This window comes from Pseudophryne corroboree, chromosome 6 (genome assembly GCF_028390025.1).
Source record: "Pseudophryne corroboree isolate aPseCor3 chromosome 6, aPseCor3.hap2, whole genome shotgun sequence".
NCBI lineage: Eukaryota > Metazoa > Chordata > Amphibia > Anura > Myobatrachidae > Pseudophryne > Pseudophryne corroboree.
This window is the reverse complement of record NC_086449.1, coordinates 794,452,282-794,479,100: the sequence shown is the minus strand read 5'-3', so window position 1 is coordinate 794,479,100 and position 26,819 is coordinate 794,452,282. Positions and strand designations below refer to the sequence as shown.

Sequence of the window (26,819 nt, the reverse complement as noted above, 5' to 3'; positions counted from 1 at the left end):
CTGATGCATCTGCAGATGCGATCCGGACCATTTGTCCAGTAGATCCCACTGAAATGTTCTTGCATGGAATCTTCCGAATGGAATCGCTTCGTAAGAAGCCACCATTTTCCCCAGGACCCTCGTGCACTGAGACCTGTCCTGGTTTTAGGAGGTTCCTGACTAGCTCGGATAACTCCCTGGCCTTCTCCTCCGGGAGAAACACCTTCTTCTGGACTGTGTCCAGAATCATTCCTAGGAACAGTAGACGTGTCGTTGGAATCAGCTGCGATTTTGGAATATTTAGAATCCACCCGTGCTGACGTAACACTACCTGAGATAGTGCTACTCCGACTTCTAACTGTTCCCTGGATCTTGCCCTTATCAGGAGATCGTCCAAGTAAGGGATAATTAAAATGCCTTTTCTTCGTAGAAGAATCATCATTTCGGCCATTACCTTGGTAAAGACCCGAGGTGCCGTGGACAATCCAAACGGCAGCGTCTGAAACTGATAATGACAGTTTTGTACTACAAACCTGAGGTACCCTTGGTGAGAAGGGTATATCGGGACGTCTTTGATGTCCAGAGACACCATATAGTCCCCTTCTTCCAGGTTTACTATCACTGCTCTGAGTGACTCCATCTTGAATTTGAACCTTTTTATGTAAGTGTTCAAGGATTTCAGATTTAAAATTGGTCTCACCGAGCCGTCCGGCTTCGGTACCACAAACAGCGTGGAATAATACCCCTTTCCTTGTTGCAGGAGGGGTACCTTGATTATCACCTGCTGGGAATACAGCTTGTGAATGGCTTCCAAAACTGCCTCCCTGTCGGAGGGAGACTTTGGTAAAGCAGACTTCAGGAAACGACGAGGGGGAAACGCCTCGAATTCCAGTTTGTACCCCTGCGATACTACCTGTAGAATCCAGGGATCCACTTGCGAGTGAGCCCACTGCGCGTTGAAATTCTTGAGACGGGCCCCCACCATATCTGAGTCTGCTTGTAAAGCCCCAGCGTCATGCTGAAGACTTGGCAGAAGCAGGGGAGGGCTTCTGCTCCTGTGAAGCGGCTGCATGGTGCAGTCTTTTTCCTCTTCCTCTGCCCCGGGGCAGAAAAGAATGGCCTTTTGCTCGCTTGTACTTATGGGAACGAAAGGACTGAGTTTGAAAAGACGGTGTCTTTTTCTGCTGATGTGGAGTGACCTGGGGTAAAAAGGTGGATTTTCCAGCCGTTGCCGTGGCCACCAGGTCCGATAGACCAGCCCCAAATAACTCCTCCCCTTTATACGGCAATACTTCCATGTGCCGTTTGGAATCCGCATCCCCTGACCACTGTCGCGTCCATAACGCTCTTCTGGCAGAGATGGACATAGCACTTACTCTTGATGCCAGGGTGCAAATATCCCTCTGTGCATCACGCATATATAGTAATGCATCCTTTAAATGTTCTATAGTTAACAAAATATTGTCCCTATCCAGGGTATCAATATTCTCGGTCAGGGAATCCGACCATGCGACTCCAGCACTGCACATCCAGGCTGAGGCGATTGCTGGTCGCAGTATAACACCAGTATGTGTGTATATACTTTTTAGGATATTTTCCAGCCTTCTATCAGCTGGTTCTTTGAGGGTAGCCGTATCAGGAGACGGTAACGCTACTTGTTTTGATAAACGTGTGAGCGCCTTATCTACCCTAGGGGGTGTTTCCCAACGCGCCCTAACCTCTGGCGGGAAAGGATATAATGCTAATAATTTTTTAGAAATTAGCTGTTTTTTATCGGGGGAAACCCACGCTTTTTCACACACCTCATTTATTTCCTCTGACTCAGGAAAAAATATTGGTAGTTTTTTCTCACCCCACATAATACCCTTCTTTGTGGTACTTGTAGTGTCAGAAAGGTTCAATGCCTCTTTCATTGCCGTGATCATGTAACGTGTGGCCCTACTGGACATTACGTTTGTCTCGTCACCGTCGACACTAGACTCAGTATCTGTGTCAGGGTCTGTGTCGACCCACTGAGGTAACGGGCGTTTTAGCGCCCCTGACGGTGTCTGAGACGCCTGGACAGGCACTAATTGATTTGCCGGCTGTCTCATGTCGTCAACAGTTTTTTGCAAATTGCTGACATTATCACTTAATTGTTTAAATACAATCATCCAGTCAGGTGTCGACTCCCTAGGGGGTGACATCACCAACACAGGCAACTGCTCCGCCTCCACATAATTTTCCTCCTCATACATGTCGACACACGCGTACCGACACACAGCACACACACCGGGAATGCTCTGATAGAGGACAGGACCCCACTTAGCCCTTTGGAGAGACAGAGGGAGAGTCTGCCAGCACACACCCAGCGCTATATATATATATACAGGGATAACCTTATATAAGTGTTACTCCCTTATAGCTGCTGTTAATATATTTATTTGCTGCCAAACGTGCCCCCCCTTCTCTTTTTTACCCTGATTCTGAAGCAGGACTGCAGGGGAGAGTCAGGGAGCCGTCCTTCCAGCGGAGCTGTGAGGGAAAATGGCTCTTGTGTGCTGAGGAGATAGGCTCCGCCCCTTCACGACGTCCTTATCTCCCGCTTTTTTGTGTAAAATGGCAGGGGATTAAAATACATCCATATAGCCCAGGAGCTATATGTGATGTATTCTGTTTTGCCACCTAAGGTATTCTGTTATATTGCGTCTCAGGGCGCTCCCCCCCCAGCGCCCTGCACCCTCAGTGACCGGAGTGTGAAGTGTGCTGAGAGCAATGGCGCACAGCTGCGGTGCTGTGCGCTACCTTAGTCTGAAGACAGGATGTCTTCTGCCGCCGATTTCACCGGACCTCTTCGTCTCTTCTGGCTCTGTAAGGGGGACGGCGGCGCGGCTCCGGTGACCCATCCAGGCTGAACCTGTGATCGTCCCTCTGGAGCTAGTGTCCAGTAGCCTAAGAAACCCGATCCACTCTGCACTCAGGTGAGTCCGTTTCTTCTCCCCTTAGTCCCACGATGCAGTGAGCCTGTTGCCAGCAGGACTCACTGAAAATAAAAAAACCTAACTAAACTTTTATTCTAAGCAGCTCAGGAGAGCCACCTAGATTGCACCCTTCTCGGCCGGGCACAAAAATCTAACTGAGGCTTGGAGGAGGGTCATAGGGGGAGGAGCCAGTGCACACCACCTGATCCTTAAGCTTTTATTTTGTGCCCTGTCTCCTGCGGAGCCGCTATTCCCCATGGTCCTTACGGAGTCCCAGCATCCACTAGGACGTCAGAGAAATATATATATCTATATATATCTATCTATCTATCTATACAGAATAGTCCTTACCAAACAGCGGCACTCAGAGACTGGAACAGGCTGTTCCAGTCTCTGAGTGCCGCTGTTTGGTAAGGACTGTTCTGCAAATAATTCTACTCCGGAAGGCACCAGAGCATTTTATATTTCTAGAAGGGTGAGTGCCAATCCATTTGTAGACTGTGTATATATATCTATCTATCTATATATCTATATATATATATATCTATATATATATATATATATATATATATATATATATCTATATCTTAGCTAGTGACTGGACTATACACACTTGAGCCCAGATGTAATGAAGAAGACGAATATACTGTACCAGGAAGAGGTGTCTCTCCTGGGCGGACGTGTTGCGAGCAGCCAGTTTAAGAATCTGTCCCTCTTTTATAAACTCGTTGGACGGGTGGACAATGTCCTCCTCTTCCCCCAGCATTTCATACACCATCATCAGCTTCTTTACACTCTCCTGTAACAGCAGCACAGATCCAATCCACAGTGAGTACACTCCAGAGAGGTTTATTCAGGCAACATTTCTGCATTAAGACTCTGCAAATGGTGGCTCGTAAACTATCAATGAACTACAAGTCCCAGAAACCTTGGTCTACCTCTACTTGGAAAAATACTTGTCTGAAAACTAGGCAATAGCTGGACAAGTGGACCCATGTTATACAGAAGTGCTGCTTCAATGGGGGCAGTTGTATTAAGCCTGGAGGAGTGACAAAGCAGTGTTAAGTACAAGGTGATAACACACCAGCCAATCAGCTCCAATATGTAAATTGACAGTTAGGGGCTGATTGGCTGGTACGGTATCACCTTGCACTTATCATTGCTTTATCACTTCTCCAGGCTTACTTAATACATCTGCCCCCATGGGTTTCATTTACAAAACCTTATAGTTGTTGGAATGGTCGCTGGGGGCTGCAGAGTATGCCCACCCCCACCCCATCAATGCAGACATGAGCGATATTCAATTTACATACCATTTTCCGGATGGCCGTATTTGAGTGACTTGCCGCAGTTGAAATAATGTCAAGGGACTCTGCGCGAGAGAGAGAGAGAGAGAGAGAGACAGTTACCAGGTATATAATGTAACCCATTTTACAGGTGATGCAGATTGGGGTGGTGAGGAGATATCTGAAACTATCTAATTATTATCTTTTAATCGTTAGCCATCACAATAATAATGATGCCAGATTTATGGCTGAGCTTTAATCACATTATATGCAGGTGCTGCCACCATGGCCACAGGTCTACACTCTTCCCCATAATACAGGTACGTATCAGCACCTGTAGGTGCACGAACTCACAGAGGAGCATTTGTGCTGCAATTATAACCATGTGCAGTTTGTAAGTGACGCTGATCAGTGCACTGAGTCCAGGTTCAACCAAACGGGCAACGGCTCTACAGCAAACCAAAATGTGCTCTTACTCTCGCCATCCTTCCGATCGAGTGAGTCTTCCGGTAGCTTGCGGAGATAGTCCTTGAGCAGCATCTCGTAGCGTGGGATTCGTTGTACTGGTCCCAGCATATGGTGCTGCAGGGTTAAATTGCCGCACTTCCCTTCTCTCTGTAATAGACATGTAGAGTTTTGTATTACCAACTTAAAATACTACTGAAACATTAAAATGGAACCAAACCCCCCCCAGGGCCATCTTAACAGCATTGCAGGCCCTGGGAAAATAATAATAATAACTTATCCCTCCTGCAGTCCAGCGCCGTCTCTCTACATGCTTCCACACAGTGATCGGATGTAAACACTCCGATTGGTGGATAACTTCAGCCATCCACCACAGCATGCTGACAGCCATTCACTGTCTGGCTGCAAGCTGGGAGACAGGTTAGGAATGCTGCACTCTGATTGGTGGATAGCTCCAGCCATCCCACAATCAGCATGCTGGCAGCCATTCACTGTCTGGCTGCAAGCTGGGAGAGAGGTAGGGAATGCTGCAGTCTGATTGGTGGATAGCTCCAGCCATCCCACAATCAGCATGCTGGCAGACATTCACTGTCTGACTGCAGGCTGGGAGGCAGGTAGACAATGTCTGCCTGGCCACTCTGTGTATTCACAATCAGAGCAGTTGGGCAGCATTCTCCACGTCTGCCAAGAAGCTCCGGAGGCACCGATCCAGGGGGCAAATGTCCCCGACCTAGCCTACCCCTGCTTGAAGGCCCTAGAATTGTGGGGCCCTGGGCAGCTGCCTAGCGAGCCAAAATATTAAGATGGCCCTGACCCCATTCCGAAAATTATACAGAGAAGGCTGATCTGGACTGTTTTGCCTTTCCCTGAATGTCCAAAAAGCGTCACTGTAATCTAGGTACACACTCGGACGATGCATCGGCCAGCTGGCTGTTCCGCCAACCTGACAATTGGTAAGTGCATACACACTTACCAATTGTCGGCCCTATGTGTCATGCCTGATGTCACATCACAACTGGGCAGGCATTTACATGTGCTCTTCCAGTTGTGATGTCAGTCACCGACGGCCTCTGCAGCAAGTATACGGGTGATCGGGTGATCGCCCGTAAACACAGCACGATGTGCTGATATATCTACAGATATATTGGCCATCAACTGTGCTGCACAGCCCACGCGCCCACGATATATCGGCCGTTCAATTGAACGGGCGATATATCGGCTAGTGTGTACCCAGCTTTAAATGTATCAAGTAGTTGCTTACTACATGCTGCCACTTTTCTTTGAAAACCAGTCCCCATTTTCCACGGCAGCACCCAGTATGCAAATAGTAGAACATTTAAATTTTTAATTTCAACTGTACAGAAGCATACCTTCTACACAGAGGCAGAGTACCGCTGCTAACAGGATACCACCTTAAGGTGCACCTTACCCTCCCACCAAAAAAATGGTCACAAATAATGGTCCTGTCCACAACATTTGTGAATCCACAGTGTGTAGGCGATGCTGTTACACTATTGGCTTATTTAATAAGGCATCGGAGGATCGAAGTGCAGTCCTTTATCCTCTTAGCTGCTACAGGATACCGCAATGATGGCTACTTAAGTTTGGTAAATGTAACCAAGTAGACCAATGGGTATTCATATACGTGCCATGCACATTGATAGATTATCAATAAAGTATGTCGGCTAAATTCCAAACTGGACAATATGAAGCTACTGACATTGTCCATTTCCTCTTCTCAAATGAATAATATTATATTACGACAAACCAACAAAAATCCGAAAGACAAAAATAAAAAAAAAGTTTCTGTGTATTTTCCATCCCTCCGCCACACACACACATTCTCAGCAATGACCATAGCGGCAGCCTCACCTGAATTTCTTCAACAACGTGTTTAAACTGCGCAGACCGATCCATCCACGTTTTCACCGTTTCCATGGCGTTGTCGAAGTTTTTGACGTACTCCGCGTACATCTTTAGGAACGGCGCCAACTTTTGAAAAATGTCACCAATTCTCGGGCTGACGGACCTGTCCAAAAACGCAAGTTGCAGAGTTCAAAGATAAGGATGGACTGAAAATATGCTCTGGCAGAGCGAAGTATTTCCATGAAGACGACCAAAATCCCGGCTATAATTAGGTGTTTGTGGGCCTATTCTATTTTTTTTTAAATGTCACCCCGCAGAGTTTACAGATGTCAGAGAACCACATCTGTCCTGCAGGCTCCAGCTGGAGAGCATTGCTACAGAACGCCAAACTAATCGGCTTTAAACAATAGAGGGGAGAAAAGTAATTTGGATCACTCATGAAATCAGTTGCCGTGGGGGAGAGGGGATCATAGATAGAGGACTATTGTGGTCAGCTTAGGCCTCAATCCCTCCTCTGTACTGACACAATATGGTCGCGTGTCATGTGACCCTTCCCAATATATCAGAAGTGTCTGATTGCAAACAATCAATACTTTTTTTTTTGTGCTACAAAATTGAAATAATTTATAAACTCAAGCTTCCGCAGGTCTCAGTCCGGTCCCTGATTTCTAGCAAAGTGCTCAGCTGCAGTTTTATGAATAACGGCCCAACCCAGATATTCCCTGGGCTATATTCTGAAATCACTGAACAGCCAGATATCTTTTCCCTCTGCATCCTAATCGCTGCAAAGTTACGACACCACGAGTTGAGCTCAGGACACAAATCCTATTTTTTCAGCACCTCCACCCATAGTGAAGATCCCAAATGCCGCTGCAGGAACACACTGGTGAAACTCAAACTAAACTCTGCAAAACTCATGGTCCTTAATCTTGTATGGATCACAGATTTACTGACAGCAATGACGGCGGCGACGGTGTGTTTGGGAGGGTATGACTGGAGCCTGGGAACCCCCTCGGAGCAGAAGCCGCAACTCATTTCAGCACCACAGCCACAGTGTTTGGTCTATAGGTTTGGCTGGCATGACCCCACTGCGCCGCCAGCAGCTCCTTAGTCCAATCAGAGCCGGAAGCCGCCACCGGGGGGGAACATACTGTCAAACTTTTTTTTTTGTTCCTTTATAGGGGGAGATTCAAATGTTTGAAAAGTCATTTGGGAGTCTGTTTTTTCCTATCTAATAGACAGGAAAAACAGACACCCAACTGACTTTTCAAACATTTGAATCTCCCCCATTAACTGAACTTTGTTCCACTTTTTGGGGGAGATTCAAATGTTTGAAAAGTCGGTTGGGTGTCTGTCTAATATACAGGAAAAAACAGATACCCAACTGACTTTTCAAACATTTGAATCTCCCCCTTTAAATCATTATTAGAGATCAAGCTCCTTCGAGTATTGGTATTCACAGCGATACGTGTTCCCTCTACCTATTCGTATAACGCCGATATAATCCCCACAATTATCTATCGTTCGAAGCCCCTTTAATAGCTTCAGTATTTGGAATCTCACCCTCTGAATTCCAGCCACACCCTGGCCAAATGGAAACATGCATTTCCTCTACATAACATTATAAAATTAATTTTCGCCAATATTTATAATTACGTCTCGCTCTTGTTTATAAGTGTGTTAAAAAAAATCCATTATTGCAAATAAAAATAGATACATTTATTTCTGCTGAAGAGTAAATCTCAACAGAAAATACGCTGCCCAGACAATTTTTTTTCCTGATAAAAATGCATGCAACAACAGGAATTTTTTCCTTTTGGGACATAATGATAAACAGACCGCTTACTGAGTACAGTCACAAGAATGATACTTAAATTAATGTACATAATAGTCTTGCTTTTAGAACTTTTACTTTGTCTTTTTCCCCACTTGATGAATGAAAAGGTGTGCGTCTATTCAACTGAAGAACGCTACTTACCATTCATTCATCCGCTCCTCTAACGCCGGCAACAGGAACGACGAATGAAAGCTGTGAATGGATGAGATGTTGGAGAAGATTTTGTTCGGCACATCCACCGGAAAAGAACCTTTCTTGGCTTCAGTTTCCAGAGCTTTATTAAAAGTCTGGGGAAAAAAGAAATATATATTTTAAGATACTTTCTACTTCATCCACTAGGGGACACTGGAGCATATAGACAATGGGGTATAGGCAAGTGGATAATTGGTGCCTGGCACTTTAACTTTTTCAGGAAGTGTAGCTGGCTCCTCTCCCTCTATGGGGGACTTGTACTAAGCAGTGATAAAAGTGGAGAAGTGAGCCAGTGGAGAAGTTGCCCACGGCAACCAATCAGCTGCTCTGTATACTTTTAGATGCAAATTATAAATGTTACGTCAATGCTGATTGGTTGCCATGGGCAACTTCTACACGGCTCACTTCTCCACTTTTAGAACTGCTTAGTACATCTCCCCCTATATCCCTCCGAGCCTGGTTTTCAACAAGTCTTTATTATTATTATTATTATTATTATACTTTATTTATATGGCGCCACAAGGGTTCCACAGCGCCCAATTACAGAGTACATAAACAAATAATCAAACATGAAAACAGCAACTTACAGTTGATGACAGTATAGGACAAGTACAGGGTAAATAAATATAGCTACATCAGCAGATGACGCTGGAATAAGTATCAGGTGGCAGAAGACTGATGGATTTGGTGCAGTTGAAGATTATTAAAGTAAGAAAGGATAAGTACATGAGGGAAGAGGGCCCTGCTCGTGAGAGCTTACATTCTAAAGGGGAGGGGTAGACAGACAGGGTGGCACAGATGGGGTACATAGAGAGCGTAGAACAGAGGGTTAGAATGAGATTTGGCTGGGTTTGGTGAAGAAGTGGGTCTTGAGAGCCCGTTTGAAGTTTTGTAGAGAGGTGGAGAGTCTGAGGGGGAGAGGTAGGGAATTCCAGAGAAGTGGTGCAGCACGTGAAAAATCTTGGAGGTAGGAGTGGGAGGAAGTAATCCGTAGGCAGGAGAGTCTGCGTGCATTAGCAGAGCGAAGAGGACGGGTGGGAGTGTAAAGGGAGCAAGGTCAGAGATGTAGATGGGAGAGGAGTGGGTGAGGGCTTTGTAAGCGAGTGTGAGAAGCTTGAAATGGATTCTGAAAGGGAAGGGAAGCCAGTGGAGGTCTAGTAAGAGAGGAGAGGTGGACGTAGTGCGTTTGGTGAGGAAGATGAGCCGGGCAGCAGCATTGAGGATAGATTGGAGTGGAGAGAGGTATTTGTCAGGAATAACCTAGTTATTATCTAGTATGTACAGTACGTATATCAAATACAAAAGTCTGTTGGAGACATTTACTAAGCAGTGATAAGAGCTCACTTCTCCACTCTTATCACTGCTTAGTAAATGTCCCCCTGTGTTTCATAAAGTGTATATGATTAGTGGGTTAATGGAGTGGGTAGTATTAAAACATTTAAACTTTATAATTATTCGAGGATATGCTTATTAAAGAGGCAAAAATATTATTCTGCACAATTTTTAGCCATATGGCATTGAACACGTAGCTTATGCCAGCTGATGGCACTGCCCCCACAGAATATGGCTCCTGCGTGCCACAGCAGAATTTGTACTGACGCTGCAACAGTCTGGGAGAAAATTTCTGGAGCATGCAACAGGAATCAGCAGCTTCTTACAACAAAAGAAATGTAAGTGCCAATATAACATGTCATGGGGAAGCTGCAAAGGTGGAATGTAGAGGAAACTATAAACGTGCCATCCACAGTCTCTCCTGTATATACATTTTCCCAGGGCCGAATTAAGGAGCACAGGGCCTGGGGCTGAAAATATTCAAGGTCGTGATGGCCATCGACCATTGATGGATAATCATTGATGGTAGATGCTTTTGCATCCAATGGTTCGGCCCCAGCAGTGGCACAATTCCCCCCTCCCCCCCAAGTTGTTTTCCCCCCCTTCTTTGCGGCAGGACAAGGAGCACAGCAGCACAGCACGGCCTGCATCACAGTCAAACAAACCCACAAGGCCCGGGACACTCCTATTATTGGGGCCCCCTATCCATCCAAGGTAGGCACAGGCTAGTTGGCCATTGGCTTATCCCTCCCTCCCCCCTTGTCTCTCTCCAGCCTCACTCCTCGCATGTATTGCTCCAAACCTCCAGCCTCATCTTTCCCACCTCCCCCTGTGTCTCTCAGCCTCCCAATGACTATCAGCCTCCCCATTCCCATGTCTCTTAGACTCCCCATTGTCTTGTGTCTCTCATCCCCCCCATCACCTTGTGTCTCTCAGCCCAGGAGTTAATGCCGAATTTGTGGGGAGGAGGGGGGGTTCCTATAATATTTATATATATATATATATATATATATATACACATACACACACACACACAGTATATATATATATATATATATACACATACATACATATATATATACATACATATACACACACACACACACACATACATTATATAGAACACAAATACACACGCACTTACACTAACTACTGGAGTCTGCTGCAGCAGGAGGTCATTGATGCCGGGTCTGAGCATTTAGTAGCACGGCACTCGATAGATCCAGACTAAGGCAGACAGCATAATTAATCTAAGATCTTTGGTCCGGTCAAAGTACTGCTTTGCCGAGATCAAAGATCTTCGATTGAGTATGCTGGCTGCCTCAGTCTAGATCAGCAGCATACAGGGCACCGACTTGACTCCCAAGTTTCCCGAGGATCCGGGGCCGCCCGGGATCACGGGTCCTGTCACAAGTGTTCCCTTTGACCCCCCGCCTATCGCCGGCCTGAGGCTTCGCCCCAACTCTGATTGGCCTGGTGAGTAATAGAACATGACCATCGATAGGTGAAACTACCTATTGCTTCCCTGTCAATGGTTTTAGATAATCAAGAATAACCACCAACGGTACTATTGATGGTGAACATCAATTGTTAACCCATCGATGCCCACCCCTAGTTCAAGGGCCTATACTGAGAAGGGGGGTGCTGTGACCGGTTCTGTGTGGATGTGGCCAGAGCCAATAAACCCACCAGTATATTTTTGAATTGTGGGAGGAAACTGGAGCACCTGGAAGAAACCCACGCAAGCACGGGGAGAATACACACTCAACACAGTTAGGGCCATGTGGGACTTGAACACAAGACCCCGGTGCTGTGAGGTGCTCAGTGCTGTGGTGTAATGCTACCCATTACACCATCAGATTTACAAGTTATAACCAGCTTTAATATATGCTTGGTTGTCCACCGGAAAGGCAGCAGAGAAGCAGAGAAGATAATTTAAAATAAGTTTGCAGAACATTTTATTATCTATTTACATGGTCCTTAAGGGAAGTCAGACTCTATCACACAGATATCAACACAGAGTTAGAGGGAGCTTCTTGGCTCCCATTGCGGTACCCTCATGTGAGGTAAATGAGTACGAAGGATAAGTAATGACTGTAAGTGACTCTTTACCTCCAGAAGTTCCAGCCTGCTGACGTAAGCCCGCTCCGTCTGTAGAAGCTCATTGGCGATGTTGTGAAGTCTCTGCTCGTTTGTCTCCTAGAAAACAGGAATGTTCTGATTTATGGAGTGATAGAGAGAGAGGAGAGCATTGATCTGTGTGAGGAACGTTAATGAGATACCAAGCTTCCATATAGCCGCATGACGCAGAGCAACATCTGAAAATACCTTCCCAATTAGGAGGTCATTTGACATTTCCTTGGTTCTGCTAATGATAATCCAGGAACCGCAGGAATTTTGATTGTACCTGTTTATTGCACAGCTCCAACCATACCAGACGGAAAACATTTCATGCTGTGTGGGTTTTGTAAGTGGAGTCTGAATTATGTTGGTGTTTTTATTAAAGGGCTGCGAAACATCATCAGAAGTTGATAGAATATGAAAAAAAAAAAACATTTAAAAAAAAATCTGTTTAAAAGTTGATAGGGGAAAACTATGCGCCATTACGTATCCGAATATCTCAAGTTCGGACAGGAAATGAGGCGTATTACATATTTAATTGTTGGTATTCTAATTAGCCATGCATGTATGTATGTATTTAGGTCTAGTGGTGCTTTGGGTTATAATATATGGATAATGGGTCTGATTCTGAGTTTGGCATTGGGCGATCCTGGGTGGCGAGGCGACAGGGAGGTGGCTTAGCACACGCACAGAGATTGCCCGTCTTATACGTGTGTCGCTGAAAGCAGCTACGTACAGACAGGGACCGGATGGGGCGGTATTACATCCCTGGCATTTGTGTGACCCCAGAGCTCCCAAAAAGGGGGTGTGGTCACATATCTTGGGGCGTGGCCTTGTGGCATGCCCCTGTATCTGCATGATGGACAGCCAGCCCCGTCTTGTGCTGGGTAGCCAATCAGAGCGCCAGGAGGCTGCACTGCTCGGCCCGATTGTCCCTCTGTGTGGCCGGAAGGACCCATCAAATCATTGACCTTTCTGACATTTGCCAGAAGTTTCAGATGGGCAGTCCAGCCCTGGGTACAGAGATGCCGTACCCAGACACAGAAATCATAAAGCTGGTGGAAGTTATGTCACAGCGATACTGAAATCAGCATTTCAGTATCAATGAACACTGACATGGGCATCTTAGTCCTTGCACAGTGGGACACATCTGTAGCAGCTTTGTATAAAGTCACACACGGGAGGCCGCAAAAAACGCAGACATGGACAGCGCTGCATCCCTCATGGAATGCGACCCAAAGAGTCTTCCAGGCTGCTGCAGATGTGAGGAATCTATAAGCCAGCTTTTATTTTCCGAGATGAGGAACAAGGTACTTTGCATTTTTGGTACAGGTGCTGAAACGTTCCCATAGTCTGCGACACAGAGTGGAGGGGACCCTCTTCAGGTCGCTAGGCCCCAGTAAAACGTTTCGCACTGTGGTATTATGTGACTATAGAGTTCATTCTAGAATCCGTGCAGGGCGCTGGACCTAGAGGGGCACTAGAGCGCACCGAAAAGGGGGCGCGACCATGCAAAATAGGGGGCGGGGTCATTGCGGGTAATAAAAGTGGGCGGTTCAGCCCGCAGACGTAAAATAGGAGTAGTGGGCGGCCGGCGGCGTCACTGTTGGGGGCGTGCCCAGCACCTACGGAGGTGCTGGGCTTCCCCCAAGCGCTCTCTCAGCATGAATGGATGCCGCGCGCATGCTTTACATCTTTACATGCTGTGAGGGCAGGAAGCGGGCGGCAGTTTCAGCAGGGTGCCGCAGAAAGGGCAGGGCGGGTTTTGCCCTTAGAGAATCGGGCAGGGTGCGGTGCCCTGCTAAAACTGCCTAGCGTGAACACTGACTAGTTCCTACAGTATTTAGTCAATAGGGTGTATATGAGTCACAGCTGGTATTCAACTTCCATTTACATATTGTGCCTAATTCAGATCTGATGGCTCGCTAGAGTTTTTTGCAGCGCTGCGATCAGTTCAGAACTGCGCATGCATATGCACCACAATGCGCAGTCGCGTCACACGGGTACAAAGCGGATTGTTGCTCTGCGATGGGTTTTACGAAGAATTCATTCGCACAGCCGATCGCAAGGAGATTGACAGGAAGAAGGCGTTTGTGGGTGGCAACTGACCGGTTTTCTGGGAGTGGCTGGAAAAACGCAGACGTGTCCAAGCGTTTGCAGGGTGAGTGTCCGACGTCAATTCCGGTCCTGAACTGGCTGAAGTGATCGCAGCGGCTGAGTAAGTCTGGGCAACTCAGAAACTGCACAAAGTTTATTTGTACCGCTCGGCTGCACAAGCGTTCGCACACTTGCACAGCTAAAATACACTCCCCTATAGGCGGCGACTATCTGATCGCAGCGCTGCAAAAAAACTGCTAGCGAGCGATCAGATCTGAATGACCCCCCATTATTACATAAACCATTCAGTGTTCTCTACAAGTGACTTACAATAATGAATCAAAATCGTCCTTTCCCGTTAAGAGTCATTAAACCTGTACATTATTAACACCTATGTAACTTTCCATAACAGTACGAGGATTAGGATATTAGATATTGCCTGGGTGGTCTATAGAGAACCACGCTCAAGTAGCCCTATATAAATGACTCCGTCCATTCATTTACCAGAAGTACTCGTGGTCTGATGTAGGGCAGTTTACAGGAAACGGCTTTATCGTAAAGACTTTCAGCTCTGACAAGCTGCCAATAATGACACAATTAAACGTATATATATTGGAGAATGTTAGACGCTCTCTTGTACAAACAAAATTGTATTAGGGGTATAAATCATTCCAAGATACTGAATAAAAGAATACATGAATCAACATATATGTAAAAATAGCAAAAAATATCCCAACAAGACTGATCAATAAGGGGTAGGTAGCACTTTGTAACTTTTCCGAACGGCATCTCGGGGGGTGAAAACCAAAGCCAATGAGGGGTAGTGTACATTACCCGACATTGCTCCACAGATGTCAACAAGGGCATTGTGTTTTGTTATATTACCTTGTACTGCAGACAGGTTTCATGGGACTCCTGAAATGTTCCAGTTTTTTTGTTAGCCTATAATTACATTTATTCTATTTAAACTTACAGTATACTATGTAGCTGGGGAACGGTTCTGTAAGTTATCAGTGTATAAGTTAAAATGTACAGCACATACCTTTATTTCTCCAGACTCACTAAGTGTAGATTTGATGCTATTCCGGTTGTCCTCAGTGTCTTTATCCTCTGATGGTAAACTAACAGGTGGTTCAGTTTCCTGGTACCCCTCGTTCGTATGTCCGCAGTGACTGGATTTTAAGGATCCATCCCTGGGAGAATTGGGTCCTTCTCCGTTTAGGTGGTTCTGCATAGCAGCTTCATTAGATGGGGGAGACGCCCTCTCCAGAAAAGAGGGTGGACCTGATGTTCCAGGAGAAGGCCCTTGCGTTCTAGTAGGAGATGTTGGCATATCTGGTCCTCCACTGCCAATAAAAAGAGATCTTGAGGCAGGATGACCTTGTATTTCAGACGTTGATGAGTCAGTCTCAGACGTTTCAGTCTCTATCACAGGAGAAGGGTGCGTGTTTTCCTCATATTCCGCCGGGTTAGAGGTGATGATCCCGTTGTATTTTGGTGTTGGGCGGTCCTCTGTTAGCTCCAGACTGATGCCTTGCCTCTGGAGAAGGGGGTGCTCGGTGAAAGGCCGTGGCTGGAGAACTACTTTAGCTACCGTTCGGTGATTGGATCCATTGTTCAGGTCCAGATTTTCTTTCTTGGTGTCAAGAGGGCTGGAGGAAACAGAAATATAAGGCACACATTATAGACATGTCAATCCTCAATAGTCCCTGTAACGGACACTCAAATGCTGGCCACAAGTCGTGTACTTTTCTTTTGGTACTAAACTCCATGGGTTTGTATAGTTTGTGGTTTTCCTCCAAATGACTTCCACAATGCAATGGGAACCATTACTCTACTAAGGTCACATGCGCAGAAAACTCCTCTCCTTGCCTAAAAATGAACCATTTCACTTTACTTCATAGGATATCACTGATGCTCTGGAAACAGCGAGGACCAATCACAGTTCTTGAAACTGTATGACTATGTATTCAAAAATCTAGCAAATATACAAACATGTAACATTCAAATATGCAACTTTTTGTGTTCTAAAATAATAAAACACATAAAAATAATAATAATAATAATAAGTAAATGTGTCTAGTTGATAGATTTAGGTACCGTATGGCGTATTTAGCCACATGGGGCCTAATTTATGTTTGGAAGGAATTGCACAGCTGCAGGAAGCGGCAGTGCAATTCCGTGTCATTAAAATTGAAATGCCGCAGGAGGCATCTCTAGGACAGAGACGCCTCCTCTTAGCATCTGCGATTTGTGATGGTTTCAGGCATTGGCCAGCCTACTGCAAAGAATAATGATGTGCCATAACCCATAGCAACCAGATATCGGGTTTCAGAAGACAAGTGCAGTCAGACTAATGAAAGTAGAAGTCAGTTTGGTTGCATTGTGTTGCAGCACATCGGCTAGACATTGCAAAAGTGCATATATCGCCATTACATGGACTGCATCTGTATCTAGTGCCGCAACAGCCACTTAATAAAACAACAGACGTCAGCTAGGAGACAACAAAGCTAAACATGTTAGTAAAAGTTGCATGAAGACGTGTAAAAGCACCTAGACATCTGCTGTCACCCCCACAGACTTGCCTGGTAATACCAATCAGTACAGCCTAGTGATTGGGCTGAAATCACTATATGAAATGCAGAAGAATGAGCAAATGCATTCATTATTGGTAAATTCTGTTCTAAAATTAGCCGGACAGAAAATGTTCGCAGCACGTGACTGCAGATAATTCACGATTTGCCGTTCCAACCTGCTTCTGGCAGGCAGTGTGTGTGTTTATGTTGACTGACAATATTATTTAATGAAACATACTGTGAGCCGCACACACAGACACACACACACACACACACACACACACACTGCTCATTGCTTTGGCACCGAGCCTCATATCCACGTGCGCTTCATTCCGTAATCCATCGCGCGCAGACACACAGGAAGCTCTATCCAGGTGCTAAGACACAACTGATGGGAAAGGGCAAGGCAGGAAGCCAGTGGATCTGTCAGCTCCACATGTACAGGAAGGACCACCCGAACACAGGGAGATGCCCCCCTGACTGCGAATGGACACCGCCACCTCCCAATGTCTACAGCTGGAGGGTGAGAGATTAACAACTGCAGAAGTTGCAATTTTTTTTTTGGGCCTCCACAGCAAGCTATGAGTACAGTACAATTACCAAACCCTTTTACCACAGCATAGGTACTTTAACTTACTGGCACTGCTCCCTGTTCATTCCTGGACAGAGAACCGCAGTGCAGTATGTGCGTTTGATCTCTACTGAAAAGATGACCATTGACCATTGATGGATAGCTTCCAACGGCGATGGTTTCACCAGTATCGGAGTTGAGCATGCCTGGTGGTGGTTCCTGCCATTTGCATGTGTGATGTCCCCAACCATCTATGGTTTTCGGCATATGGCGTGAAACCCTCAACCAGCGATGGTTCCATAGTTGAAGACCATCCCTACTCTGTGGTTAGGCCAGGTGGACATAACTTGCTTTACACTCACAATTTGAGCCCCACATACCCACCTGTTGCTTTCGAACCGGCTGATGAGATCTGAGATCTTGCTGGATTTGTCAGACGATGAAGGTGTCCCTTCTTCCATACTGATCTGACCCCGAGGGAAGGTCCTCCTCCAGCTGGGAGTCTGTTGCTTGTATGGCGATGGAGAAGGTGGCAAATTGATAGGTTTCGGTGGCACTGTAACAAAAACAACAACATAAAAGCAATGTTAGCATGATGGAAGGAGTTTAGCTACTTTGACATGTCAACTAGAAGCCTCCTTCTGAGAAATAACTATGAACCTGCCAGGTGAATACAACAACCCTAATGCCTTTTAATTATGAAATACAGGAAAAGTGTATACAGTATGTCTATTTGATGTATTAAAAACAAACAACCGTTCTGCGGCTCGGATCCTTCTGCAGGACCATGCAGCTAGGACAATATACTCTGCTGAAGTTATGTGAGTTCCGGCTACTGGTAAGGGCTAATGGGGCCTATTAAAGAGCACAGACTCTATACACAGAGGCGGCACATGTTGAGCACATATATACACATTATTCAAACTCATTTGGAATAAAGGCACATATATACCTAGTAGCCTTATCTGTGGATTGATTTGGAATTATTCTATATTCAATAAGCCATCAAAAGTAAGACACGTCCGGATATTGATAACACGTGGACACGAGTTTTAATCTTTATGACACAGTCTTTATTTTCCAAACTAATTTTTATGTATGTCAAGTCTTTGTGACGTTAACCTCTATTTTTCACTGTAATAATTGACTAGTGTGTGAATAAATAAGATTTTACTCACCGGTAAATCTATTTCTCGTAGTCCGTAGTGGATGCTGGGAACTCCGAAAGGACCATGGGGAATAGCGGCTCCGCAGGAGACTGGGCACAACTAAAGAAAGCTTTAGGTCACCTGGTGTGCACTGGCTCCTCCCACTATGACCCTCCTCCAAGCCTCAGTTAGGATACTGTGCCCGGACGAGCTGACATAATAAGGAAGGATTTTGAATCCCGGGTAAGACTCATACCAGCCACACCAATCACACCGTATAACTCGTGATACTATACCCAGTTAACAGTATGAAATACAACTGAGCCTCTCAACAGATGGCTCAACAATAACCCTTTAGTTAACAATAACTATGTACAAGTATTGCAGACAATCCGCACTTGGGATGGGCGCCCAGCATCCACTACGGACTACGAGAAATAGATTTACCGGTGAGTAAAATCTTATTTTCTCTGACGTCCTAGTGGATGCTGGGAACTCCGAAAGGACCATGGGGATTATACCAAAGCTCCCAAACGGGCGGGAGAGTGCGGATGACTCTGCAGCACCGAATGAGAGAACTCAAGGTCCTCCTCAGCCAGGGTATCAAATTTGTAGAATTTAGCAAACGTGTTTGCCCCTGACCAAGTAGCAGCTCGGCAAAGTTGTAAAGCCGAGACCCCTCGGGCAGCCGCCCAAGATGAGCCCACTTTCCTTGTGGAGTGGGCTTTTACTGATTTAGGATGCGGCAGTCCAGCCGCAGAATGCGCCAGCTGAATTGTGCTACAAATCCAGCGAGCAATAGTCTGCTTAGACGCAGGAGCACCCAGTTTGTTGGGTGCATACAGGATAAACAGCGAGTCAGTTTTCCTGACTCCAGCCGTCCTGGAAACATAAATTTTCAAGGCCCTGACTACGTCCAGTAACTTGGAATCCTCCAAGTCCCTAGTAGCCGCAGGCACTACAATAGGTTGGTTCAAGTGAAAAGCTGATACCACCTTAGGGAGAAACTGGGGAGTCCTCAATTCTGCCCTATCCATATGGAAAATCAGATAAGGGCTTTTATATGACAAAGCCGCCAATTCTGATACACGCCTGGCCGAAGCCAAGGCCAATAACATGACCACTTTTCACGTGAGATATTTTAGATCCACGGTTTTTAGTGGCTCAAACCAATGTGATTTTAAGAAACTCAACACTACGTTGAGATCCCAAGGTGCCACTGGAGGCACAAACGGGGCTGAATATGCAGCACTCCTTTTACAAATGTCTGAACTTCAGGTAGAGAAGCTAGTTCTTTCTGGAAGAAAATCGACAGAGCCGAGATCTGTATCTTAATGGAGCCTAATTTTAGGCCCATAGTCACTCCTGCTTGTAGGAAATGCAGAAATCGACCTAGTTGAAATTCCTCTGTTGGGGCCATTCTGGCCTCACACCAAGCAACATATTTCCACCATATGCGGTGATAATGTTTTGCAGTTACATCTTTCCTGGCTTTAATCAGCGTAAGAATGACTTCCTCCGGAATGCCCTTTTCCTTTAGGATCCGGCGTTCAACCGCCATGCCGTCAAACGCAGCCGCGGTAAGTCTTGGAACAGACAGGGCCCCTGCTGCAGCAGGTCCTGTCTGAGCGGCAGAGGCCATGGGTCCTCTGATATAATTTCTTGAAGTTCTGGGTACCAAGCTCTTCTTGGCCAATCCGGAACCACGAGTATCGTTCTTACTCCTCGCCTTCTTATTATTCTCAGTACCTTTGGTATGAGAGGCAGAGGGGGGAACACATAAACCGACTGGTACACCCACGGTGTCACTAGAGCGTCCACAGCTATTGCCTGAGGGTCTCTTGACCTGGCGCAATATTTCTCTAGTTTTTTTGTTTAAGCGGGACGCCATCATGTCCACCTGTGGTCTTTCCCAACGGTTTACCATCAGTTGGAAGACTTCTGGATGAAGTCCCCACTCTCCCGGGTGGAGGTCGTGCCTGCTGAGGAAGTCTGCTTCCCAGTTATCCACTCCCGGAATGAACACTGCTGACAGTGCTAACACGTGATTTTTCGCCCATAGGAGAATCCTTGTGGCTTCTGCCATCGCCATCCTGCTTCTTGTGCCGCCCTGTCGGTTTACATGGGCGACTGCCGTAATGGTGTCTGATTGGATCAGTACCGGCTGGTTTTGAAGCAGAGGCCTTGCCTGACTCAGGGCATTGTAAATGGCCCTTAGTTCCAGAATATTTATGTGTAGGGAAGTCTCCTGACTTGACCAAAGTCCCTGGAGAAGTTTCTTCCCTGTGTGACTGCCCCCCAGCCTCAAAGGCTGGCATCCATGGTCACCAGGACCTAGTCCTGTATGCCGAACCTGCGGCCCTCTTGAAGATGGGCACTCTGCAGCCACCACAGTAGAGATACCCTGGTCCTTGGAGACAGGGTTATCAGACGATGCATCTGAAGATGTGCCCCGGACCACTTGTCCAACAGGTCCCACTGAAAAGTTCTTGCATGGAACCTGCCGAATGGGATTGCTTCATAGGAAGCTACCATTTTTCCCAGGACTCGCGTGCAATGATGCACCAATACCTGTTTTGGCTTCAGGAGGTCTCTGACTAGAGATGACAGCTCCGTGGCTTTCTCCTCCGGGAGAAACACTTTTTTTCTGGTCTGTGTCCAGAACCATCCCCAGGAACAGTAGACGTGTCGTAGGAACCAGCTGTGACTTTGGACTGTTTAGAATCCAACCCTGCTGTTGTAGCACTTTCCAAAATAGTGCTACCCCGACTAACAACTGCTCCTTGGACCTCGCCTTTATAAGGAGATTGTCCAATTACGGGATAATTAAAACTCCCTTTTTTCGAAGGAGTATCATCATTTCGGCCATTACCTTGGTAAACACCCTCGGTGCCATGTACAGTCCAAACGGCAGTGTCTGGACTTGGTAATGGCAATCCTGTACCACCAATCTGAGGTACTCCTGGTGAGGATGGTAAATGGGGACATGCAGGTAAGCATCCTTGATGTCCAGGGATACCATGTAATCCCCCTCGTCCAGGCTTGCAATAACCTCCCTGAGCGATTCCATCTTGAACTTGAATTTTTTTATGTATGTGTTCAAGGATTTTAAAATAAGAATTTACTTACCGATAATTCTATTTCTCGTAGTCCGTAGTGGATGCTGGGGACTCCGTCAGGACCATGGGGAATAGCGGCTCCGCAGGAGACAAGGCACAAAAATAAAGCTTTAGGATTAGGTGGTGTGTACTGGCTCCTCCCCCTATGACCCTCCTCCAAGCCTCAGTTAGGATACTGTGCCCGGACGAGCGTACACAATAAGGAAGGATATTGAACCCCGGGTAAGACTCATACCAGCCACACCAATCACACCGTATAACTTGTGATCTGAACCCAGTTAACAGTATGACAAACGTAGGAGCCTCTGAACAGACGGCTCACAACAAATAACAACCCGATTTTTTTGTAACAATAACTATGTACAAGTATTGCAGACAATCCGCACTTGGGATGGGCGCCCAGCATCCACTACGGACTACGAGAAATAGAATTATCGGTAAGTAAATTCTTATTTTCTCTAACGTCCTAAGTGGATGCTGGGGACTCCGTCAGGACCATGGGGATTATACCAAAGCTCCCAAACGGGCGGGAGAGTGCGGATGACTCTGCAGCACCGAATGAGAGAACTCAAGGTCCTCCTCAGCCAGGGTATCAAATTTGTAGAATTTTGCAAACGTGTTTGCCCCTGACCAAGTAGCAGCTCGGCAGAGTTGTAATGCCGAGACTCCCCGGGCAGCCGCCCAGGATGAGCCCACTTTCCTTGTGGAATGGGCCTTGACAGATTTAGGTTGTGGCAAGCCTGCCACAGAATGTGCAAGTTGAATTGTGCTACAAATCCAACGAGCAATCGTCTGCTTAGAAGCAGGAGCACCCATCTTGTTGGGTGCATACAATATAAGCAGTGAGTCAGACTTTCTGACTCCCGCCGTTCTTGAAATATATATTTTCAATGCCCGGACCACGTCCAACAACTTGGAATCCTCCAACTCGTTAGTAGCCGCAGGCACCACAATAGGCTGGTTCAGGTGAAACGCTGACACCACCTTAGGCAGAAAATGAGGACGCGTCCGCAGTTCTGCCCTGTCCGTATGGAAAATCAGAAATGGGCTCTTATATGATAAAGCCGCCAATTCTGATACTCTCCTGGCTGAAGCCAGGGCCAGTAGCATGGTTACTTTCCATGTAAGATACTTCAGCTCCACCGATTTGAGCGGCTCAAACCAATGGGATTTGAGAAAATCCAAGACTACATTAAGATCCCACGGTGCCACTGGGGGCTGTATATGTAGTACTCCTTTTACAAAAGTCTGGACTTCAGGAACTGAAGCCAATTCTTTCTGGAAGAAAATCGACAGGGCCGAAATTTGAACCTTAATGGACCCCAATTTGAGGCCCATAGACAATCCTGTTTGCAGGAAATGTAGGAATCGACCCAGTTGAAATTCCTCCGTGGGGGCCTTCCTGGCCTCACACCACGCAACATATTTTCTCCAAATGCGGTGATAATGTTGTGCAGTCACCTCCTTCCTGGCTTTTACCAGTGTAGGAATGACCTCTTCCGGAATGCCTTTTTCCTTTAGAATTCGGCGTTCAACCGCCATGCCGTCAAACGCAGCCGCGGTAAGTCTTGGAATAGACACGGTCCCTGCTGAAGCAGGTCCCGTCTTAGAGGTAGAGGCCACGGATCCTCCGTGAGCATCTCTTGAAGTTCCGGGTACCAAGTTCTTCTTGGCCAATCCGGAGCCACTAGTATCGTTCTTACTCCCTTTTGCCGTATAATTCTCAGTACTTTTGGTATGAGAGGCAGAGGAGGGAACACATACACTGACTGGAACACCCACGGTGTTACCAGAGCGTCCACAGCTATTGCCTGAGGATCTCTTGACCTGGCGCAATACCTGTCCAGTTTTTTTGTTGAGGCGGGACGCCATCATATCCACCATTGGTTTTTCCCAACGGTTCACAATCATGTGGAAGACTTCTGGATGAAGTCCCCACTCTCCCGGGTGTAGATCGTGTCTGCTGAGGAAGTCTGCTTCCCAGTTGTCCACTCCCGGAATGAATACTGCTGACAGTGCTATCACATGATCTTCCGCCCAGCGAAGAATCCTTGCAGCTTCTGCCATTGCTGTCCTGCTTCTTGTGCCGCCCTGTCTGTTTACGTGGGCGACTGCCGTGATGTTGTCCGACTGGATCAACACCGGCTGACCCTGAAGAAGGGGTTTTGCCAAACTTAGAGCATTGTAAATCGCTCTTAGCTCCAGTATATTTATGTGAAGAGACATCTCCAGGCTTGACCATACTCCCTGGAAGTTTCTTCCTTGTGTGACCGCTCCCCAGCCTCTCAGACTGGCATCCGTGGTCACCAGGACCCAGTCCTGTATGCCGAATCTGCGGCCCTCTAACAGATGAGCACTCTGCAACCACCACAGAAGAGACACCCTTGTCCGTGGCGATAAGGTTATCCGCTGATGCATCTGCAGATGCGATCCGGACCATTTGTCCAGCAGATCCCACTGAAAAGTTCGTGCGTGGAATCTGCCGAATGGAATCGCTTCGTAAGAAGCCACCATCTTTCCCAGGACTCTTGTGCATTGATGCACAGACACTGTCCCTGGTTTTAGGAGGTTCCTGACAAGTTCGGATAACTCCCTGGCTTTCTCCTCCGGAAGAAACACCTTTTTCTGAACCGTGTCCAGAATCATTCCCAGGAACAGCAGACGTGTCGTCGGGGTCAACTGAGATTTTGGAAAATTCAGAATCCACCCGTGTTGTTGCAGCACTAGTTGGGTTAGTGCTACTCCGTCTTCCAGCTGTTCTCTGGACCTTGCCCTTATCAGGAGATCGTCCAAGTAAGGGATAATTAATACGCCTCTTCTTCGTAGAAGGATCATCATTTCGGCCATTACCTTGGTAAAGACCCGAGGTGCCGTGGACAATCCAAACGGCAGCGTCTGAAACTGATAATGACAGTTTTGCACCACGAACCTGAGGTACCCTTGATGTGAAGGGCAAATTGGGACATGCAGGTAAGCATCCTTTATGTCCAGGGACACCATAAAGTCCCCTTCTTCCAGATTCGCTATCACTGCTCTGAGTGACTCCATCTTGAACTTGAATTTTTGTATGTACAGGTTCAAAGATTTCAGATTTAGAATAGGTCTTACCGAGCCGTCCGGCTTCGGTACCACAAATAGCGTGGAGTAATACCCCTTTCCCTGTTGTAGGAGGGGTATCTTGACTATCACCTGCTGAGAAAACAGCTTGTGAATGGCTTCCAATACCGTCGCCCTGTCTGAGGGAGACGTTGGCAAAGCAGACTTTAGGAACCGGCGAGGGGGAGACTTCTCGAATTCCAACCTGTAACCCTGAGATACTACCTGCAGAATCCAGGGGTCCACCTGTGAGCAAGCCCACTGTGCGCTGAAATTCTTGAGTCGACCCCCCACCGTTCCTGAGTCCGCTTGTAAGGCCCCAGCGTCATGCTGAGGGCTTTGCAGAACCCTGGGAGGGCTTCTGTTCCTGGGCAGGGGCTGCTTGCTGCCCTCTCTTACCCCTTCCTCTGCCCCGAGGCAGATATGACTGTCCTTTTGTCCGCTTGTTCTTATAGGAACGAAAGGACTGCGGCTGAAAAGACGGTGTCTTTTTCTGTTGGGAGGGGGTCTGAGGTAAAAAAGTGGATTTTCCGGCAGTTGCCGTGGCCACCAGATCCGATAGACCGACGCCAAATAATTCCTCCCCTTTATACGGCAATACTTCCATATGTCGTTTGGAATCCGCATCACCTGACCACTGTCGCGTCCATAAACTCCTTCTGGCAGATATGGACATCGCATTTACTCTCGATGCCAGAGTGCAAATATCTCTCTGCGCATCTCGCATATAAAGGAAAGCATCCTTTAATTGCTCTATAGTCAATAAAATACTGTCCCTATCCAGGGTATCAATATTTTCAGTCAGGGAATCCAACCAGACGACCCCAGCACTGCACATCCAGGCTGAGGCGATGGCTGGTCGCAGTATAACACCAGTATGTGTGTATATACTTTTTAGGGTAGTTTCCAGTCTCCTATCCGCTGGATCCTTGAGGGCGGCCGTATCAGGAGACGGTAACGCCACTTGTTTTGATAAGCGTGTGAGCGCCTTATCCACCCTAGGGGGTGTTTCCCAGCGCGCCCTAACCTCTGGCGGGAAAGGGTATAATGCTAATAACTTTTTTGAAATTAGCATTTTTCTATCTGGGTTAACCCACGCTTCATCACATACATCATTTAATTCCTCTGATTCAGGAAAAACTACAGGTAGTTTTTTCACCCCCCACATAATACCCCTTTTTGTGGTACTTGCAGTATCAGAGATATGCAAAGCCTCCTTCATTGCCGTGATCATATAACGTGTGGCCCTACTTGAAAATACGTTTGTTTCATCACCGTCGACACTAGATTCAGTGTCTGTGTCTGTGTCGACCGACTGAGGTAAAGGGCGCTTTACAGCCCCTGACGGTGTCTGAGACGCCTGGGCAGGTACTAACTGGTTTGCTGGCCGTCTCATGTCGTCAACTGATTTGTAATGTGCTGACATTATCACGTAATTCCATAAACAAAGCCATCCATTCCGGTGTCGACTCCCTGGGGGGTGACATCACCATTATCGGCAATTGCTCTGCCTCCACGCCAACATCGTCCTCATACATGTCGACACACACGTACCGACACACAGCAGACACACAGGGAATGCTCTTATCGAAGACAGGACCCCACTAGCCCTTTGGGGAGACAGAGGGAGAGTTTGCCAGCACACACCCAAGCGCTATAATATATATGGGAACAACCTTATATAAGTGTTGTTCCTTATAGCAGCTTAAATATATCCAATATATCGCCAAAAAATGCCCCCCCTCTCTGTTTTACCCTGTTTCTGTAGTGCAGTGCAGGGGAGAGTCCTGGGAGCCTTCCTCACAGCGGAGCTGAGCAGGAAAATGGCGCTGTGTGCTGAGGAGAATAAGCCCCGCCCCCTATTTCGGCGGGCTTTCCTCCCGTAGATTTAGATAACTGGCATGGGTTAAATACATACATATAGCCTTAATGGCTATATGTGATGTATTCTTTTGCCATAAGGTATTAAAATATTGCTGCCCAGGGCGCCCCCAGCAGCGCCCTGCACCCTCCGTGACCGCTTGGTGTGAAGTGTGCTGACAACAATGGCGCACAGCTGCAGTGCTGTGCGCTACCTTCATGAAGACTGAAGAGCCTTCTGCCGCCTGTTTCCGGACCTTCAATCTTCAGCATCTGTAAGGGGGGTCGGCGGCGCGGCTCCGGGACAAACCCCA

At 46.9% G+C, this 26,819-nt stretch overlaps 1 protein-coding gene across 2 annotated transcripts in view; it reads right to left on the bottom strand.

Annotated features, from left to right (window-relative positions):
* FGD4 (FYVE, RhoGEF and PH domain containing 4) overlaps positions 1 to 26,819 on the bottom strand; it is a 214,749-nt gene that overhangs the window by 18,487 nt on the left and 169,443 nt on the right. For both annotated transcript variants that reach the window (XM_063928870.1, XM_063928871.1), the window contains exons 3-10: positions 17,667 to 17,838; positions 15,178 to 15,787; positions 12,030 to 12,116; positions 8,535 to 8,680; positions 6,563 to 6,719; positions 4,702 to 4,840; positions 4,253 to 4,311; positions 3,592 to 3,738 (exon numbers count right to left, since the gene is read on the bottom strand). In XM_063928870.1, the coding sequence (XP_063784940.1) occupies positions 3,592 to 3,738; positions 4,253 to 4,311; positions 4,702 to 4,840; positions 6,563 to 6,719; positions 8,535 to 8,680; positions 12,030 to 12,116; positions 15,178 to 15,787; positions 17,667 to 17,838 (1,517 nt within the window). The remainder of the gene's footprint in view (positions 1 to 3,591; positions 3,739 to 4,252; positions 4,312 to 4,701; positions 4,841 to 6,562; positions 6,720 to 8,534; positions 8,681 to 12,029; positions 12,117 to 15,177; positions 15,788 to 17,666; positions 17,839 to 26,819) is intronic.